General features: G+C 40.5%; 4 protein-coding genes across 4 annotated transcripts; 2 read left to right on the top strand and 2 right to left on the bottom strand.

Annotated features, from left to right (window-relative positions):
• Positions 1-699: 699 nt before the first annotated feature.
• On the bottom strand, positions 700-4,110 carry sdhb (succinate dehydrogenase complex, subunit B, iron sulfur (Ip)). Its single transcript, XM_068315252.1, has 8 exons — positions 3,970-4,110; positions 3,372-3,505; positions 2,513-2,598; positions 2,077-2,213; positions 1,749-1,865; positions 1,563-1,664; positions 1,346-1,468; positions 700-1,217 (listed from the first exon to the last, which is right to left on the bottom strand). Exons 1-8 carry the CDS (start codon positions 4,039-4,041, stop codon positions 1,137-1,139), a joined length of 852 nt encoding a protein of 283 aa, XP_068171353.1. The 5' UTR covers positions 4,042-4,110; the 3' UTR covers positions 700-1,136.
• A 1,326-nt stretch (positions 4,111-5,436) lies between these two features.
• On the top strand, positions 5,437-7,586 carry mrpl20 (mitochondrial ribosomal protein L20). Its single transcript, XM_068315773.1, has 4 exons — positions 5,437-5,632; positions 5,852-5,962; positions 6,620-6,697; positions 6,807-7,586. The coding sequence occupies exons 1-4, from the start codon at positions 5,546-5,548 to the stop codon at positions 6,978-6,980; spliced, it is 450 nt and encodes a 149-aa protein (XP_068171874.1). The 5' UTR covers positions 5,437-5,545; the 3' UTR covers positions 6,981-7,586.
• Positions 7,587-7,950: 364 nt separating this feature from the next.
• Positions 7,951-13,531, top strand: atad3 (ATPase family AAA domain containing 3). The gene is made up of 16 exons (XM_068315274.1): positions 7,951-8,247; positions 8,976-9,052; positions 9,534-9,635; positions 9,751-9,810; positions 9,894-9,963; positions 10,059-10,224; positions 10,447-10,516; positions 10,947-11,102; positions 11,192-11,248; positions 11,343-11,468; positions 11,566-11,690; positions 11,794-11,845; positions 11,977-12,047; positions 12,170-12,337; positions 12,575-12,683; positions 12,851-13,531. Exons 1-16 carry the CDS (start codon positions 8,058-8,060, stop codon positions 13,250-13,252), a joined length of 2,001 nt encoding a protein of 666 aa, XP_068171375.1. The 5' UTR covers positions 7,951-8,057; the 3' UTR covers positions 13,253-13,531.
• Positions 13,532-14,552: 1,021 nt separating this feature from the next.
• On the bottom strand, positions 14,553-18,900 carry ssu72 (SSU72 homolog, RNA polymerase II CTD phosphatase). Its single transcript, XM_068315275.1, has 5 exons — positions 18,634-18,900; positions 17,699-17,842; positions 15,920-16,059; positions 15,675-15,793; positions 14,553-15,455 (listed from the first exon to the last, which is right to left on the bottom strand). The coding sequence occupies exons 1-5, from the start codon at positions 18,711-18,713 to the stop codon at positions 15,354-15,356; spliced, it is 585 nt and encodes a 194-aa protein (XP_068171376.1). The 5' UTR covers positions 18,714-18,900; the 3' UTR covers positions 14,553-15,353.
• Positions 18,901-20,368: the final 1,468 nt, after the last annotated feature.

Raw genomic sequence — 20,368 nt, forward strand, 5'->3', positions numbered from 1 at the left:
TTGGACATGTCCAGAGGATAGATAGTGAATATATTGGTAGAGGGATGCTGAGTTTTGAACTGCCAGGCAGGAGGCCTAGAGGAAGACCAAAGAGGAGGTTTATGGATGTAGTGAAAGAGGACATGAAGGTAGTTGGTGTGAGAGAAGAGGATGCAGAAGACAGGGTTAGATGGAGGCAACTGATTGGTTGTGGAGACCCATGAAGGGAAAAGCTGAAAGGAGAAGAAGACTCTCATTTAAGAAATAAATTAATTCTAACAGATTAAACTGCCTAATTTAGTTAAAAGTAACTCCACCTTCGTGAATCACATTTTGAAGACACATCTTCCTCAAAATTCCATTTTTATCATGCTGTTAATTTTTTTCTCTCTACGTACATACATGTACGTATTCTATCCTGCTCAAATTAATACACATTCTATTTTAATAAGCATTTTTAATCATTAAACCTTCACCTGTCACCACATTCCTTTCAGAAACTTAAGGATCAGTGGTTTTGTTTTTCATTACATTATTCTTTCTATAGGAAGTCTGTCAGCCCAGTTCCTAACAGTTTGAGATTTATGTTATCAGCACCAACTTGTACAATAGTGACATCTACTGTGTCCTACCCACAGTGGGTGTGCATCAAAAGACCAGTGTGGCGTCCATGATCAAATCAACGCAAGTGTAAATAATTGACCAATTAAAACGAGAGCATGCATTTCAGCTTTTTATTGTCCATCGAAATACAGAATGCTGTTGGAAACAACAAATGATATGTTGTATGACAGAGAAGCAGCAACAAGTTATAAAATGTTTACATGTGTGTTTACTACTTTAACATGCAGCATCATATCTCCCAAGTAAAGACAGACACACACTTAAGAGTTGGAAATAAATATCTGTTACGGTACATGACACACGCACGCACACACACACACACCTGCATTCATACTGTACATGTGCGTTTGTAACACCAAACCCTTTACCCACACAAACACACGTTTTCTACTCCAGTTGACTGTGTGGTCAGCGGTGTGTGTTGCTGGTGGAGAGAACAGGTGTTCTGGCCATTCAGACCTTATAAAGCATTTATGAATGAATTTAAAATATATTCATGGAGGGACAAGTTGTACAAGTAGCCAGCTGGGGCTTTAGACAGCAGCTGCTTTCTTCTCCTTGTAGGTGGCCATCATTTTCTTGATCTCAGCTATTGCTTTTCCCGGGTTCAGACCCTAAGAGGAGAACGCAGCAATTGAGAGAAGAACAGTGACAATTACTCTGAAATATATCACGGCCTCCAGTTCATACGTCACATGAGGGATGTTGTGCATGTGGCCACAGAGATGAGTACCCATGTTACCTTGGGGCAGGTCTTAGTGCAGTTCATGATGGTGTGGCAGCGGTAGAGGGAGAAGGGATCCTGCAGCTTAGACAGACGCTCTTCTGTGAACTCATCTCTTGAATCGATCATCCAGCGATACGCCTGAAACAACAGGAATGAACTCGTCGTTTGATGCTCACATTTTTATGCACATTAAGAATTCACTCAGATATTAATATTCAATTTTAAAACACACCTGCATCAACACTGCAGGGCCGAGATACTTGTCTCCATTCCACCAGTAGCTGGGGCAGCTGGTGCTGCAGCAGGCACACAGGATACATTCATACAGGCCGTCCTGGAGGAGGAAACACAGTTCTCCTTAACAAGACTTTAAGCACTGGAGAAGTTGCGTTTGAGTAAAACTAGAGCAGCTGTGTACCAGTTTCTGTCTGTCCTGCACAGACTGGAGGTACTGCTCCTTCCCTTCCTTTGACTCGTCCTTCTTCTTCAGGTAGGGCTCAATAGATTTGTACTGGGCATAGAAATTACTCATATCCTGCAAACAGAATAGTACAAACAAGGATAGAGTCAGGTCACATTATTAAGAACATTTGAAACTCAAGCTCTGGTGTTGGGCTTGAAATCTCTTTTTCAGTTCATCCCTGAGGTGCTTGACAGGGTTGTGTTGACTCTGTGCCGGCCCTTGATGCTGGTATAAAATGTTTTTACAGTTGGAGCTGATGATAGTTGCACCAAGATTTACTCACCGGCACCAGGTCCTTCACCACATACATGTGGGGCAGAGGATAGATTTTAGTAGGTTTGTTAATGTTGGAGTCGATCTTGTTGAGACAGGCCAGTGTGTTTCCGCCATTAATATTCATTGCACATGATCCACAAATACCTGCATTTAGAAACAAAAACAAAAATTTAAATTTAATTTTAAAGAACAGACAATGTTAACCAAAAAACAAAATGTTTTTCTATCACAAAACTGGACAGGACTCGTAATTATCGAAGTGTAATTACAGGCATTCAAAACAGTAAGGTAGACCATAACTTTTTACATCATTTATGGAGAAAAAACCTGTAGATGTGGCATTAAAATATTTGAAAGGGAAATAATTCTACAGCACTAAATTTATATTTTGGTTTACTCCCTTAAATAAACAAGCAGCATGCTTTAGCCTCCATATTACTGACCTTCTCTGCAGGAGCGGCGGAAAGTCAGAGTGGAGTCCATCTCATTTTTGATTTTGATCAGAGCATCAAGAACCATTGGGCCACAACTATATGAGGGAGAACACATTATTTCACATTGTATCTCGGACTTTTTTCCTTGTAAACACCAACCATATACCTCACCTTAATGTAAATTGTAAATAGTGTTGTTTTTTTTGTTTTATCATATTTTTATTCCTTATTGCTTCTTGCCACCTTTTAATGCACCGACACCACGTCAAGTTTCTCGTGTGGTAAACTTTACTGTACCTGGCAATAAACTGTTTTCTGATTCTGATTTCAGGCTATTAATTTCACCTGAATTCTGTTAAATGTGTTAAGTTATTCACTTGAACTTCACTATGCAATAAGCTTAGGCTAGTTCCCTTAAGCATTATTCAGAAATTTCCGTACTGTGGGACAAATAAAGGTTATCATATTCTTATTACCAGCTAATGAAAGTGCTTGTAAAAAAAATAGAGTAATAAAAAGAACTCATATTCTCCTATACATGCATTATAGAAACTAAACAGAGTTGACTTGAAGTTGATGCTTTACTTGAAAATAGTCTTCCGACTTCACTTCTGATCAAAACTTAGAAATTTACAATCAGTTGTGCCAAATATTTCTCATGTCTTTCAGGATGTCAGTTGATATTTTATTAGAAATGTAAGCTTACTTTTGTTTCATAGCTTACTATGAATATACTGCAATAATGCATTTTAAGATGTCCTCGTTTAGATAACCAGGAAACTCAGATACCAAACTGCACAGATTACAGTACAGGTCATTCCAGAGAGCAGCCTGACCCCATTCCAGAGCTAAAAGCTGTAACACATACGTGTTGAGGTCGATTTCGTAGGTCTGCATCCGGGGTTTGTCTCCTGGAGTGTCGGGGTCCCATCGATACACCTGGAACTTCTTTATTCTTGGTTCTGTAGCTGTAGCTGCTGCTGTCTGAGCTGACCTCAGCGCCTGATGGGAGCAGCAAGGGGGGGAAAAAAAGCCACGATGATCTCAGCAACAAACACAACACACAGAAAACAGACGACTTGTGAAATAAAAAAAAACTTCTGTTAAACCTGACAAGTCTGTAAATTACTGATAACAACCATCGTGGCCGTGAAAAGACGGCTTGACTTTAACACGGGGTTTAACTTTGTTCACTTTTATAATGCAACAAGAAGCTGGACACGTACTCCATAAAATAAATGATCGGCTTTTATATTTACTCTTGAATGAATTTAACTACAGTTGACAATGTGGGCTAAATTAGCAGCTGCTAATCTAATGTCGACTTCATATTATAGACGGAGCCCACAGATGTCAACGGAGACGGTGTTCAGTGCTGTGACATTAACACCGAGGTGAGCCCACAAACAGTGCTTGATAACAATAATGATGGCGATGGTTCATTTTTGTAAGTATTTTCCACTTACCACAAGTCCTGCAGGCGACCGGAGAGCCAAAACTCCACAGCGGCTCAAGGACGTGAAGGCAGAAGCCGACATTTTGGATTTTGTGCGATCCCAGGCGACTGTTCATGTGACGTCACAAGTAGCTGCGACCTACGTCATTGTGGGCGTGGCTGATCGTTTGTTCCTCATTACTGTAAACAAAACAACGATCGAGTTTTCGCTGAGTGCTAGAGATGTGTGCTTTAAATTACCTTCACTGATGTTCGTCGAGCTGAATGGAACTGAGATATATCAAATATAGTTTTGAAATTGAAAAGTGTTTTAATTGCTTATTAAATTCACTGCCTTTCACCAATTTCATGTAATTGAATCCTCTATATTATTTCACATTAGAATATAAACTAATTTTAGGTCAAATAAACATGTATATAATCCAATGTATGAAAATTGTGACACTGGAAATAATCCTCAACAAATACGGTGAAAATTGATTCCTCTCGCTGTTCATTATGGAAATAAATCAACTATATTCATTGTTTAAATAATGCCCAATTATAATAAACAAATAATGATATACAATGTTTTAATGCGACCGTAAATATTATTAACAGATAGTATACAGTTATTTAGTGACATCTTATCAGGTGAGATATCCAAAATAACCTTATGTCGTCCTATAGAACAACATAACTGTTAGCTCATTAACAAGTGAATAACAAAAGATAAATGTCCAGCTTTGACTAACACACACAGAACTCTACCATCAACTTGTTAATATTATGTCAAATACTTGTACAATTGCTCCGTGGTGCACTGGCGTCGTGCCCGGAGTGTCCCCCGCCTCACGCCCTATGCCACTGGGATAGGCTCCAGCTCCCCGTGACCCGCTGCGGCGGATGTAGCGGTGGTAATATGAAAATGACTGACTGACTTGTACAATTTTGAAATTTGCAACTAAAGGACAATAATGCGGAAAGCTTGTTTACGTCTCCAATGTCGCCATGGACAACAGGTAAAAATTAACGCTTAACGTCAGGAGCCATAAACGGAAATAACTATTATTCACCAAAATCTCTTGCAGAAGACTAGTTTTCTTTACTGTTTTAACGGCGGTCTTAGTATAATGTTGATTATATTAGAAATATATTATATTATATTATTATATCTTATATAATATTATATCTTCACCCTGAATAAAATCCTACGTTCATATATATATATATATATATATATATGAACGTAGGATTTTATTTATTTTATTTATATATATATATATATAGTGTTTAAATGTATGTATATATAAATAATATTATATATAAATAATAATATATTAACAATAACAACAACAATAATAATAATAATAGTGCGTAATCTATATAGAAGCTCATATTTATATCCTTTGTAATGCAGTTCTGTAGTCACTGTTTCCTTTTTTAAATAAAGTTTTGTAATCGCCGCTGACGCTGAGATACTTCCGGGTCACGTGACTCAACTCAGACAGCGCATTTACAGGTGGAGCAACACTGAGGTCACGTTGCTCTATCTCCTCTGTGTTTTTGCGGAATCCTCGTGGGAGCGTGAAAGCGGAGGATCAAACATGGTGTTTCTCACGGCAGCCTGCTGGATTAGAAACCGAGGGCCTGACAGATACTGGAAAGTTCAAGAACTCCTTAAACATGCACGGGTAAGAACCCGACTATTTCCTGGAGGAATGGTGGCCAACTGTAGTTAATAATAATATGACCTGTTGGAGAACCTTTGACTGTTACGGGTTTCTGCTGTAGAGGGAGAACCCATGCAGTCCGATCCATTTAGAAATCATTCTCATCAACCTGATTTAATATCAGGTTGATATGAGCGTCATTTAGTTGAAGTAATCCATCCTTGTCGGTTCCCCCAACAGCACTTCAGAGGCAGGAAGAACCGCTGCTACTCTCTGGCTGTCCGGGCGGTCAGAAGAGCGTTCGTCTACGCCACGAAAGCCAGGGCGCTGAAGAAACGGGACATGAGGAAGGTAAGGATGTCCCTCCATCTGCAGGGACATAGCTCCTTCATAGATGAAAGGCTGAGATGTGTATCACATTGTATATAGTGAACATTTATAAATGTACTAGTTCAACTGAACCCTATCAAATACTATCAAGTACATGTGCTGTCATATCTAACTACAAGATGATGAAAGTGATACTGAAGAAAATTGTGTTTTTGTTGTTGGATATGTGTTTAATTTTACTGTCCGTCCATCCAGTTTCCTACACCGCTTTATTTGCAAACTGCATACAGAGCTGCAACCACCTTCCTTTGTGTCGACAGCGCTAACCACTGCGCCACTGTGCCACCCCTTTTAATTTTACATGTACTGTAATGTTTTCGCTTGAGAAATACTGGATATTTTTTACTTTATCAAGCCCATGAAATGCTTTAAATTTAACAATAAGAAAATAGGGGGAAATCATTGTTTAGTTGAACTGTTTGAGAATCATTTTCACACTGATTAGTGATGAAAAATAGATATTAATTCATTTTGGGGATCCAAAGTCAAAAACCGTTTGATGGCTGTATAATTATTTATATGAAGTTCATACTGGCTTTTGGCAAACATGGATGTGTGTATTCTGCAGACCAGCGATCAGTACCATTAAGGAAATGTAATGTGGTTTCACTATTGCAGCTTTGGATCACACGAATTGCAGCAGCATCACGAGAGCATGGCATAAAGTATCCTGGTTTAATACACAACCTGACCAAGGTCAGTTGTGGTGAATGTTGTATTACAATATTATGCAAGTTCTCATTATCCTTTACATGTTGTCCGTTCACTTTGTGTGTTTACATTTTGTCCCTCTTCTTCCGTACAGAGCAGCATTCAGCTCAACCGACGTGTCATCTGTGATCTGGCAGTGACAGAACCTCGGTCATTCCAGTCTCTTGTTAAACTGGCTCGGGCCCGGCAGCAGGAAGGCTTCCGGGCGGCATTGGGGGATGGCAAAGAGCCTGCTGGGGTCTTATCCCGTGTTGTAATGCTGCAGTAAAGGACTTGACACAGTTGCATTTTTATGCCAGTGTTTTTGGATTGTGCAGATGTTTATTGAAGAGTGAACCGACACATAAACCTCCTTGCCTCACAGTTTTCACATTACGTATGTACTTTTGGTGTAATCATTTGATTTATTCTGTTATATTTTTCCTGATGCGTTATTGATCACAGTACCACTGTTACCTTGTGCTAAATAATCCATGGAACTGTCCCATTTTGACACGTGAATGAGAATATGTCCTTATCAGGGAGATTTTAAAAAAAGCAACACCAATTAAGTAGAACAGAAAATCTTTCTCAAAGACTTTCTAGTGGGACAAATTACTTTTGGTGCAAGGCCAAGATCCCTGTTCCCTGTCTGCATTGTTATCTGCAAAATCCTCCACGACAGCCCCCAAGTTACCTTTATTACTTTTGTTGACTATACGATGATTTCATTAAACATCTCACTGTTTATCTTATGCAATGTTTTTGAAGTTATTTAATGCTGTTGCCTGTTTTCCAGAAGTCTGGAAGAACGAATAACTTATCTATGTTAATATATTTTACCATATTTTGTGGTTAAACTGACCTGAATATTCCAATTATTAAACACTTTGCTAAATAATATATTGTCTTGATTGTCTAAACAGAAAAAGAAAGTGCTACATTCATTATTTTTAATCCAGTTGTCATGCAAGTTAATGCAACATTTTCACGAGCAGCCACAATGGAGCATGCCGAGCACAGTGTCACTAAGTCAAATAACGAAGAAAGGAAATAGTCTGACATAATTAACCAGTTTAAGTCACCATGAGCTGTGAATTGCGTTTTGCGTGTCCCACCGGCTTCCGTAAGAGCAAGGGCGGGGCTGTAGGAATGACCTCTGCGGCCTGCTGTTGGGGCAGCCAATCAGAAGTAGAGATACTAGCTACCAGCCAGTCCTGGTTGCTGTTATTCAGATTCTCTATTGCGCATGCCCAGTATATGCGGCGTGTCACGCGTGTGGAGGAAGCGCAGTGACTGTCAAGTAGTTTTCTCCTCTTGGTCCACGCGGAACCGGCTGAAGTGGACACTATTTGTTCTCATTACAATGTCGTGGCTTTTCGGCCTGAACAAAGGGCGGCCTGAAGCGGCTCCCGGACTCCCGGTGCCGCCGCCTCCTCCTCCGCCCGCCGGAGGGTCCGGAGACGGTGGAGAGAAACCCAAGGACAAATGGAGCAACTTCGATCCCACCGGGCTCGAACGGGCTGCTCAGGCGGCCAAGGACCTCGACAAGTCACGTAAGTGTTGTGGACGGATTGTTGCCGTCGTGACAGTGGGTGGAGAGGAGTGGAATGGACATAACGGCGGCTTACATCATTACTGCACACATGCGTGATGCACCCGCACGCAGCTCCTCTGGAGCGCATGGTGATGGTTCCTTTAGAGATGGAACATCTTACATCTTGAATGAGGAGGCCCACCCTCACAGCTGGCATAACACACACACACACACACACACACACACACACACACACACACACACACACACACACACCTTACATCTTGAAGGAGGAGGCCCACCCTCACAGCTAGCATAAAACACACACACACACACACACACACACACACACACACACACACACACACACACACGTATTTAGTAATATGTGTCCATATACCCACATACAAATATATAATGTTTGGCAAGTTAGCTTGTTGGTCTTGTATTCATTTTAATTTGAAAAAGTGGACTGGGTTCAGAGGTCATTGCCTTGCAGTTAGGAAATAGTTTCTGTTTTAATTTGTGTGTAACTTTTAATTGTAAGAATTGTTATTGTAATGAAGGAACATTTAATTATAAAATTAAAGTGGTCAACCATTTCTATCCGATTCAAGTCATTGAGGAGATGTGTCCAAACCCTTGATCAGTACTGGATGTGTCCCACTTTAGCCAAACATTTTGCACTGATGTCCCGGAATATCTGTTTTCACTCCTGTATTAAAGCTGTTGTCGTCTCACCTCCAGGTCACGCCAAAGAAGCTCTGGATTTGGCCCGAATGCAGGAGCAGACCACTCAGATGGAGCATCAGAGCAAAATGAAGGTACACGAGAAACACTTTCACCACATGCCCCTCGGATTCCAGGGTTTCGTTCGTTTTACTAGTGCAAATTCAGATCAGTGGGAAAATTTGTTGATAATACTGTGATTACTGGATGGGAGAGCTGTAGTGGAGTTACACTGTGTGGATAAATTATATTTATAAATTATATATTCAGTTTACAACAAGACTACAGTAATTATCGCTTGTTAGTCAAATTATTAAAGGTTTGTTTTGCGTCTAATTAAAACTAGACATAATTTGGTGGCACCAAGCTGAATATTACTTCGATAAATTAATTGATTTATTTAGGGTACTTTTGGTTTGTGTGTATTTGAACAAACTTCAATGCGTCAAACTACTGCCTTTTGCTGCTGTTATTGAGGAATTTGTCACAAACTGTTGGATCCTTGGATGTTGTGGATTTAAGCGCTCTGTGTGGGTTTGATAGAATTTTCTACCAGTTTTCTCTGCCTCCTAACAGGAGTACGAAGCAGCAGTTGAACAGCTTAAAACTGACCAGATACGAACCCAGGGAGAGGAGAGGAGGAAAACGCTGACAGAGGAGACCAAGCAACATCAAGCGGTTGGAACAGAAAGAATTATTTCACTATTTTAGAAATGTTAAGTAAAAAGTAATCTGTGAACAGAATGAGTTTTACCTAAATGAGTACAATCAAACGTTGTCTGTTTCAATACAGAGAGCTCAGTATCAGGATAAGCTCGCCAGACAACGTTATGAAGACCAGCTACGGCAACAGGTTAGGTCATCGCCTGCATATTTAGTGCATAACGCTTTAAATTTAGTTGTAATCCTAAAATTTATTTATTTTTTCAACAACAGCAAACACTAAATGAGGAGAACCTTCGCAGACAAGAGGAGTCTGTGCAGAAACAGGAGGCCATGAGGAAAGGTACACCTCCCTGCTTTAGCCCTGAGGCAGGACATTGTTGAAGCATTTGATGATGTCTAACAGTGGCTTATGTATTTGTCATGTGATGTTTACAGCCACTATAGAGCATGAGATGGAGCTCAGGCACAAAAATGAGCTCTTGCGTATTGAGGCAGAAACTAAAGCACGGGCCCGTGTGGAGAGAGAGAACGCTGATATCATCCGTGAGCAGATTCGTCTGAAGGCTGCAGAGCACAGGCAGACGGTCCTGGAGTCCATCAAGTAAGACTGAACATCAAAGTTCTAAGGTGATGGAAGATTAGCTGCAGTTTGTGGAGAGTTGTCAGTGCACTGAGCACGTTAAAGAAATATTTAAAACGGTCATGAACATACTGGTTTATAAAACAGAATCGGTATGTTGTATAAGGGTCTTACTGACTGATCAACAGCTGGAATCTTATGACTATCCAGCGGGCGTGTTGGTTGACCTGTTTTTGCTTGTAGGACTGCAGGAGCTGTTTTTGGAGAAGGATTTCGTGCCTTTGTGTCAGATTGGGACAAAGTCACAGCCACGGTGAGGAAATGTAGAAATTGCGATGAATCATTTTATTAGGTATGACAATAATAGTTGAATTTATTAAAGAGATCAGGTAAACAGAGTGAGTCAGATCTTTAAGTGGATTCTCTTCTACAAAGTAAAGTAGATGTAAGAATATAAACAAAATGTATTCATGGATGCGGAAGATGGAATACAAGGAATTTTCCATATATTCCATTCAAGCATTTCCATTAAAGACTGGTATCTTCACAAATCGTTGAATCTAATTCAATAAAATTAAATTCTTGGTTAAAAAATAGTGGAAACGAGTTTGCTAGTCAGTGATATCCAATTCAGTAACCATTACTGTCATATAAATGTTGGGAATGTTAGTGTGGGCAAACTTGAAATTACTCAAAAAAATCTCTGTAAATGCTCTTTGAAATGTCCGCTGCTCCATTCCCAGGTGGCAGGTCTGACCCTTTTGGCTGTGGGAGTTTATTCTGCCCGTAATGCAACAGGAGTGGCTGGACGCTACATTGAGGCCCGACTCGGGAAGCCCTCGCTGGTGCGGGAAACGTCCCGATTCACTGTGGGTGAGGCGATCAAGCATCCAGTGAAGGTAACTGCGTAGGAATTGATCCTTCACTATGTTTTTCACGGCAGATGATTTTATACTAGTTTTTAACCCCTTCACTCTCACGTATTCAGACGTTCAAGCGGCTGAAGAGCAAACCTCAGGATGCCCTTGAGGGAGTTGTGCTCAGTGTAAGTGGACTGAAATATTTAGATGGAAGTCTAAACATGTTTTTCACATCTTTACCAACCACTTGATTTAAATGCGTGTTTCAAACATCCCCAGCCTCCCCTGGAAGAGCGTGTGCGTGATATCGCCATAGCAACAAGAAACACAAGGCAGAACAATGGCCTCTATAGGAACATCCTTATGTATGGCCCTCCGGGAACAGGCAAAACTCTTTTTGCTAAGGTATACCCAAACCCAGCATTGTGATGGACGTCAGCATGCATGGAAAGTGGAGCTTTGTTTATGGGGCTTTTTATGTTATTTTTTTTGTGTTGAGCAGAAGCTGGCAATGCATTCCAGTATGGACTATGCAATTATGACTGGTGGTGATGTAGCCCCCATGGGTCGTGACGGTGTGACAGCCATGCACAAAGTGTTTGACTGGGCAGGGACAAGTCGCCGCGGGTAGGATATTTGATATTACACCACATTTAGCAAATATAAACAGGGATATCTCTGTATAGATACATCAACAGATGACTTACCGTATGTGTTTATCCCATTTCAGACTCCTGCTTTTTGTTGATGAAGCTGATGCATTCCTCCGCAAGAGATCCACGGTAAGTTTGTAGTACAGTAAGTGTCTCAGAAAACTTGGACCTTCCTTTTGTGATGTATTTTCTTACTTTTCATTTCTCTCTGACTCTGCATTTATTTAACAATGCACAATCTTTACTCTTGGTTCTTGCAGGAGAAGATTAGTGAGGACCTCAGAGCTACTTTGAATGCATTCCTGTATCGCACTGGAGAACAGAGTAACAAGTAAAGTATTTTTGTGCACAAAACTTATTGTCCAAAGGGTTCATGGTTTTTTTCTTGTCTGAACCAGCTTGGCTTCCTTGCTCTGTATCTTCAGGCTCCTTGATTTCAGTTTTATCCTGCAGGTTCATGTTGGTGTTAGCCAGCAACCAGCCAGAGCAGTTCGACTGGGCTATAAACGACCGCATTGACGAAATAGTGAACTTTGCTCTCCCGGGTCCTGAGGAGAGGGAGAGGCTTGTGCGTCTGTATTTTGACAAATATGTGCTGGAGCCCGCCACTGGAGGGAGGCAGTGAGTCCCATCCTAGTGTTTATGTAAAATTGACCACATTGAGTAAAAAAGAGAACAGATGGATGATACAGAACAAAAGGTTGATGTGATTGACACAGAAATACCACTGTTTGGGTATGTTTGGGTAAACAATGTATGTGGGTAAACAATGTCTGTGGGTAAACAATGTATGTGGGCTCAAAAATGAAGATATTATCTTGTGTGTGTCCCTCATCTATGTGTCTGTGCTGTGTGCAGGAGGATGAAGTTGGCTCAGTTTGACTACAGTAAAAAGTGCTCTGAAATAGCAAAGGGGACAGATGGCATGTCTGGAAGAGAGATCTCTAAGCTTGGCGTGGCGTGGCAGGTCTGTACCGTTTAGCCACTGTAATAACCAGTCGTGTTAAATTAATGTTATGTTGAATAAAACCACATAAAGACATCCTGTGAAGACTGAATTTTCAGACAATATAATCTCTCCACTCATAATCATTCAGTGTTTCCTCTCCTTTAATGTCCCATGTTCTCTCACAGGCAGCAGCGTATTCCTCTGAAGATGGCGTCCTGACAGAGACCATGATTGACGCTCGAGTGGACGAGGCTGTCAAGCAGCACCTTCAGAAGATGGACTGGCTGCACGGAGAGGAGGAGGCTCAGAGTCTCACACCGCCTCCAGCTGGGGCAGCAGCCAGCGGAGGGAAAGGGGGTTTTACTCTACCTGTCCGTCAGGCATCTCAGTCTGATGGTGTGATCGCTCCTGTCCCTGAGCCACAAGAATGTGAAAGTACACCGCGTCCTTCAGACAAAGACCAGTCAGCAGATGGCCAGAGTACCGTCACAGCTGGACAGGACTGCCAGGAAGCTGCAAAAGCAGAAGCTGTAACAAAAGAAAAGCAAGCTGATTCCCCGCCTCCAAAGGATGGAACTCCAGTTTGAGATTCCAATGTGTTTAGAAGGGAAGCCTGGATTCTAAATATTAGTGTCCTGTCCCTTTAACTAGTTTTACATTTTGTGCATTATTTCAACTGTCTGTGACAGATCAGTGGAGATAATTCAACATTTTGAATGAATTACACCTGTGACTTGTTCATTCTAATGTGACGTATAAATCAGACTTAATCATGTATACTGCTGTCTGCAATAATGGCATGTGCAAATGAGCACAGTGGACTGTCCAATGCAAAGATTAAATGGAACTGTTTTCTATTAAGTAAATTTTGTTGTATTGGACTTACTGGAGTGCAGTTGTGAAAAATTGACTTACAACTTTGATTAAATTTATACATTATTGGAGCTTAAAGTCAGGCAGAACCTGAGTGTCCCCTATAGTCTATATTATTGTTGATAATACTATAGTAGCAGTAGGTCTCACCACAGCCACAGAAACCTTCAGGGCAAGAAAACACAAAAGCTCCAGGGAAGATAAGGTGCCTTGAGCCCAGCAACGTCTCCCGAGCACTGCTGAGGTGCCCTTGAGCAAGACACAGCCGTCTTTATTAGTTGCTCTATGGGGTGCACCTCGAGGGAGCTGTCTGCCACTCTACCTCTCCCCATCATTTGCATGCCCTACAGGTGTCGTGTATTTGAGTTTGTGTACTGGCCTGATTACTAATGAGTGGAAAAATAATTTTGCCTACGGCGGATTAATAAAGGAGGACTCATAATAAAGCATGAGCTGAATATCAATAGGAAAAGCAGGAAACTCAGCAAATAAACTTATTTACTGTGTTCATAAACCCCCCCCTCCATGTACTGGAGAAGTGAAGGGATTTGATACACTTCTATGCTCACATGGAGAGAAATATGGTTATCCTTGTTTATATGTCAGTATGAAACGATGCACTCCATCCACATTTTAAATTCCACAAATGCTTTGCAGCACCTTAAATGTTTGCATCTCTTCATTGGTTTCTAGATTTTGCACATTTTTACATTGGAATTTAGCATATATTCCTTGTCCTGCATTTGGGAGAAGTTGCATCTTGTTTGCTCACGTTTGTTTTACAGCGCATGTTGGCTTGTATGTCAACAAATATATTGACAATTTTTCATATGTCCAAAATTGTTAACAGACTGATCATGTAAGGAAGATCAGTATTGCCTCACCCAAAATTTACCTGGTGAAACATTTTTTAAAAAGTGACCAAAAAAAGGCAAAATAAAAAAATAACAACGAAATCAGGTACTTCTGATTTCATGTTAATCATGAATTGGTAAGTGACCAATATCTTCAAATTAAATAAACAGATCATGCAATGTTTCTTATAGATGCTTTCATTCTTTAGTGGATTCTGCAGAAAATTCAGGCACTCTGAGCTGAGCTCGCAGTTTGCAAAGAATTACAAAGCTTTACATTTTTACAAAAGAAAAAACTATGCCCCTGAAAAACAGCATAAATATGAGTCAACACATTACTGGAAACATTTCATAAATCCTCATAGGACTCTCTAGCCCACCGACATGAACTTAAATATAATCTACAACGAAAGATCAAACAAGAACACAAATTCATTTCAAATTATTCTCCACATTTACAAAGTCCCAGATCAGTAATAAAAGTCAGTTACGTATGCTTAAATGATTCAATCTGTATGTATACACATATATACATACATGTATATGTATATGCGTATTCATATTCTCTTTAGAGGAAGAAATAAACAGTATATCAATTAAACAAGTGGGCTTTTTAAAGTTGTTCAGTCGGTGTGAGTGTTGTGGTCCTCCCTGAGGAGATCTGCTTGAGTGATTTCACAGAACTGGGGTTGAGGGTGGACCACGAACCCAGATCCAGTGCAACAGAGGCAGAATGAATCCGGAGAGTCCGTCCTCTGCACTGAGGAGACACCAGCATCAGCAATGCATCCAACAGCAGTCATTTCTTGGGTCCAGACCCAGAGCTGTGTATATGTGCATGGCTGTGTGGGCACACAATGTGTGTATATTGTGTTGTAGACGATGTATGAGGTGTGTGCCCAGATGCTAGTTTTTTGTTTGCCTGGGATCTGGGAGATTTATTGCAGGTTTCTATTGTTGATCAATAAAAACAGACAGTGTGAAGGAACGTCTTGCTGCTTTTCTCCTCAAACTCTTGTAGGAGCTCATCGATTTCATTCTCCATGTCGTCGGTGTGCTGAATCTGAGAAGGGAGAACACGTTCAGCTAATTTACAACCTGGGAACTCTGTACAGCATTTCTGACTCTAAAGAACCTCCTCTGTCAGGAATATCCTGGGTAGCAGATTCTGCATATTTAAAGACAAACTAAACATACGAAGTGTATTTACTGCATCATTCATCATCATAACTTAGTCTTTGTGTCGATACAGTAACATGTAAAAACCAGAGTTGTAACTCACACATTGACACAGCTCACAAATAAGGAAGGCGCCCAGCGTGGCTTCCTCTTGGTTATCCTGAATGTCTACATTGATAACGTGAACAATCTGCATAGTCTCCTGCTCTCTTGAATTCAGATCTGGAGAGAATAATACCACAATCAGAAGAGTTAGAAGAAATGTGATTACTTGTCCTGACCAAAACCAATTAATCAAATGATCAGGAGCTCTGAAAGGAAAGAGTTCTTCATTCATTAGCACCTCACCCTCTAGTACTTGGTCATAGACTCTCTCTTCACATGTTATGACCAGATCAAACTTCTCCTTGCAGCTCTGGAAGCGCTCTGGCTTTGATTTGATGCGCTTGTTGCGGTCCAGCATATGTAGAATGCCATTCTGTGTATATCTGAAGAGTGGGAAGGTCAAGGAACATAGCGGGAGACACATTCGGAGGTAACACAATCAGTCATTGAGAAGATTTTTAGTCACAGAGACACAGGAAAACGTCTGCAGACTCTCAAAGACCATGTGGGAAATACCAATGCTACTTGGTATGAGTGAAGCCGTTTTGCTGTCACTATGGAGTACAAGCTGTAGTCTCAAAATTGAGCACCACCTAGTGGTTTCAAGAAACATAACATTATCCAAGGAACTAATTGACAAGAAAAAAAGTGATGTCATAATAAAATGACAAATTTACCTTCTAAATCAAAACTTTTAACAAAGTTACACAAATTTTAGGCTTGATGACTTTGGGTGTCCTTAAAACAGTAAGTTTTGCTTTTGTCAAGTACTCCTACTGAATCAGGCCATCCTGAAAGAACTCACTATATACACAGGAGTAAAAGACGACCGACAACCATTTCCCCTCGTCTGTAACAGTGAACTATATTTTCAAGTTACAATAATGCAGTGGTTTTGAGACAGTATTTACATTTTTAAGGGGAACTTTACTATTGACAGAACATAATGGATACCGAGACATGACCTCTAACCCTAAGGTGGCTGTAAGAAAAGACTACCATTTTAAATTCTTGGTAGAAATGACTGATTTTCGGTAGACTTGCTTCTCATTTTGAAAACCTTATTTATGGATTGAGTTCAGTAATATGGATGAATCATATTGTAGTTTCACTAAAAATGCTCAATTCACCTGGATGTTTAAAAAAAAAAATCTTTTCAAAGGTTTTTATATAAAAAAAGTGCTCACGGAGGTGACTTTTGCCATTCATTAATGAAGACGTCAAGTCTCAGGTCATTACAACCCAAAAACAAAGATAAACAGCTGCCGTGTTTAACTGGTGAAAATTACTCACCCTTGAGAACCTTTACTCTTGTTAAGCTCAAGTTGTTGAGGGTTTTTATAGTTTTCGCCCACACACCCTCAGCTGAGGATAAACATCTTTCCTTGGGAACTCAAAAACTAAGTCATATCTCAGAAATCCTTTTTAATAGATGAATTACTCCATTACTGGGTTGTTTAACCTCTCATTTAATACTTTAAATTACTTTTGTCCAATTCGTATACCTACGACCACTGCTTTTCTTTGATAAATGAAGACTCTTGTAGTTTTGTTTACAGTGATGCTAGTTCATCATTTTATTTAATAACTAGGTAATTATAGTGAGGTAAACCACATTTATCTGAATAACATTGCATTTTTTGTTCAAACTAACCAGCTGCTGCTACAGAAAACACTATGTACTACTTGTCACAACTCCCACGGACACAGGAACATAGGTCAGGATTAAAAACGTGAGCAGTGATTTAAATCTGACGGTCACATTATCCTTCTACTTACTGTCTTGTGGTTGCAAATACTTCCAAGATATCTGCTACACACCCTGAATTTGATAGGTTTAATAAAACACATCTGCAACAGGTTCATCATGCCTGCATGTGAATAACCCACTGGTGCAGTCCATCTGCAGCGCCGCTGAAACACCTTTCTAAGATCCAAACAAGTAACATGGACCATGTCTACTTATCTGGCTCTCAGTGTATTGTATATGCATGTGTGCAAAAGTGAGTGAGGAGGGGATACAGTTCCTTGTCCTTGCGGACCAAGTCGTTGTACATCTGTACATAAGTCGTTTTGAAGTCGTACACATTGGGCTTATCCGGGGCAGGACCGGGTAGCTTCACATGAGAACCGGTTCCAAATGAACGTACATCAAATCCTCGTTTGCTGCAAGGACGACAAGACAATAAGTTACATACCATTTCTGCCACAACACACTTCACACAAGTTAACAGAAGAAACGTTCAGTAAACTTTTTTGCATGCCCTCTGTGAAAGGTAGTCAGTTCGTCTCCCCTACATGAAGCCAAGGGAATGTCGTGTCACCGGCTGAATCACAGCATGATTACACCACACACACACTTCCTGTTTGTCTCCCGAGTTGTGACCAAACTGGTCTAAACCAGCTTGAAGTGACTCAGGGGGGTTACTCCCTCCTAAAGCTCACCAGATCAGAACGGTTGAATTTGTCACCAAGAGCCCCTGGTGGTCCTAGACACCACTAACAACCATTGAAGATGGACTCAAACAGCAGAGACCTATGATGTAACATTTAATGCATCCGCATCAATGTTGAGGGGATGGACTGAGTAACACTACTTCCTTTCCGATGTGTTCCCTGAAGGTGGCGCTCTTGTCCACATGTGTGGGGGGGGGGGAAACCCACCCAATTACATGGTATTGAAAGTCCCTAAATCTGTTTTAAGGAAACTTGTACGACCACTGGCTTCAAAAAACAAACAAAAAAAACAAACAAAATTGTCAGTCGGAAGCCAGCTACGAAAGGAGGCTTCGCCGTGCATCCGGAGACTCCATTGTTAACTGCGTTGAGGCCCAACGCAGTTATGTCACCATGTCGGCGTGTCTCCACACCGGCTCACAAAACGACCCGATACCACAACATTTCGTTCATTCCACGGCCTTGTTGATGTTCTTCTCTTCCCGGCGGCTCATCTTTACCTGAGGATACTGTGCGCTTCCATACTGCGGTTCTGGTTGCTCGAGCACACCACCGCTACACGCAGCGTGTGGCTCGGCATCGCGATAGCCCGGCTGAAACGAAACGATACTCGTTAACAGAACCTAGTAAATAGAGTTAGTTTAATCCCTGTGACAAAAATAAGCAATACAAATATCTGGAATACAGTAAACCACTAAAACTTTCGGTCACGGGAACTGTATGACTTGCTGATCTTGCCGTGAACAGGAAACTAAAATGGCGGCGCCTCCCTGACGACTACGGCTTTATGTCCTTTCAGGGCGGAGTCTCTTGTACCACGTGACAGATCAAAGACTACGTCATTTAGCCGTTACTGAAATCTGTTTTATGCTAGGAGAAGGCCGTGGATGGCTGCCACTCAGAGCTGGTTTGTTAGAAAGTTGCTCTTTATTAAATTTAAATCTACAGTCGTCCTTTTGACGTTATTTAAATCCCGTTACTACTCTAAATACTTAGTACCATTCCCTAAGACTTACCAGAAATAATTACAGGACATAAAAACAACACAGATGGGCGACAGAGACATCATAAAAACAAAACAAAAAACAATGGCAAAAAACCCCCACCAAAATCCTGTAAATTATTATTTTTAAAAATTACGAAATAACAGGTTGTGGCAGAGTTTTCTGACAGGAAGCCTATAGTCTACATTGTTGGCTGTAATTTTCAACCTGACACAAATTGCATTCAGTCTCGATGTTTGTGAACGTCCCCATGAACATAAATACATTGTGTGTTCTTTTCCTGTTCAGAAGTTCACAGAGATGCGGATAAAATAAGGATGGAACACTACAAATGACGTGTCGACAGGAAAGCCAGACATGAAGTTAGAGCAAAGTGTTCACCTAGTCTGATATTGAGTTACTTTAACCCGATGGGAAACCTGAATCTATGGTGTGCTAAAGTTACGCTGCTCTGTGTGGGTTGTGTCAGAAAGGGGAACTATAATAGTCGTACATGACGGTGCGTGGTTGTTTACATCCATGAATGTTTGTAAGTTGCATGTTCGCAAGTCGGATGTTTGTATGCTGAGGACTACCTGTACTTTCTTCACTGGTGCATGAAGAGTCTTCCCATCCAGTTTCATGAAAATGAGTAAGTAGTTTTTGTAAAAATATACCTAAAGACAGACAAAGCAACAAATATGGATGATCTATCTGATGATCTGATGTAGTAGGAGTCTCTGTGAATATTTAATTCTTTCTCCCTGTCTGACTCTCTCCTGTAAGTTGTAGCAGTAGGCGAGCAAATGAAACACACCACAACTTAGAACATAAATGATGTACTGTATGTCATTGTGTGAAAGAATGTGAACACAGAACTCAGTAAAATATACTATAACAGTGATCTAATCAGTTTCATATATCTAATGCTACAGACTATTTGTCAAATTTGCATGATAGAGACTGTGTATTGCCCACTTCTGGCATGATTATATTTTATAAAATAAACATTAGTGCATCCATCCTGAAGATAATAAGCCAAACAGCTAAATCATGGGATTGAGGCCTATTTTCTGTTTTGCAGCTGACCTGCATATTTGGGCTCATGAAGACATTTTGAATTTATGTCTTTAGTTGAGAAATGATCCTGTTGTGTAAAAACATGCAAGAGAAAAGTAAGGACAGCTGTGAAGTATTACAAATATCTTTGTGGTAATTTATTCACTCACAGCATGGACATTCTAATTCAAGA

The sequence above is a fragment of the Antennarius striatus genome, chromosome 5 (genome assembly GCF_040054535.1).
Source record: "Antennarius striatus isolate MH-2024 chromosome 5, ASM4005453v1, whole genome shotgun sequence".
In the NCBI taxonomy this organism is placed as follows: Eukaryota; Metazoa; Chordata; class Actinopteri; order Lophiiformes; family Antennariidae; genus Antennarius; species Antennarius striatus.

Bases quoted from the DNA above. Each gene is read 5' to 3' on its own strand.
- sdhb (XM_068315252.1), bottom strand. From the start codon at position 4,041: ATGTCGGCTTCTGCCTTCACGTCCTTGAGCCGCTGTGGAGTTTTGGCT. The intron at 2,599-3,371 runs GTATGTGTTACA...TCCCTCATATAG, and splicing joins TACGAAATCGACCTCAACAC to TTGTGGCCCAATGGTTCTTG. The intron at 2,214-2,512 runs GTCAGTAATATG...TTCTAAATGCAG, and splicing joins CCGCCGCTCCTGCAGAGAAG to GTATTTGTGGATCATGTGCA.
- mrpl20 (XM_068315773.1), top strand. From the start codon at position 5,546: ATGGTGTTTCTCACGGCAGCCTGCTGGATTAGAAACCGAGGGCCTGAC. The intron at 5,633-5,851 runs GTAAGAACCCGA...TTCCCCCAACAG, and splicing joins AACTCCTTAAACATGCACGG to CACTTCAGAGGCAGGAAGAA. The intron at 6,698-6,806 runs GTCAGTTGTGGT...TCTTCCGTACAG, and splicing joins TAATACACAACCTGACCAAG to AGCAGCATTCAGCTCAACCG.
- atad3 (XM_068315274.1), top strand. From the start codon at position 8,058: ATGTCGTGGCTTTTCGGCCTGAACAAAGGGCGGCCTGAAGCGGCTCCC. The intron at 11,249-11,342 runs GTAAGTGGACTG...AAACATCCCCAG, and splicing joins TTGAGGGAGTTGTGCTCAGT to CCTCCCCTGGAAGAGCGTGT. The intron at 11,469-11,565 runs GTATACCCAAAC...TGTGTTGAGCAG, and splicing joins GCAAAACTCTTTTTGCTAAG to AAGCTGGCAATGCATTCCAG.
- ssu72 (XM_068315275.1), bottom strand. From the start codon at position 18,713: ATGCCGAGCCACACGCTGCGTGTAGCGGTGGTGTGCTCGAGCAACCAG. The intron at 17,843-18,633 runs GTAAAGATGAGC...TCGTCCTTGCAG, and splicing joins GAAGCGCACAGTATCCTCAG to CAAACGAGGATTTGATGTAC. The intron at 16,060-17,698 runs GTATCCCCTCCT...CCCACTCTTCAG, and splicing joins GTCCGCAAGGACAAGGAACT to ATATACACAGAATGGCATTC.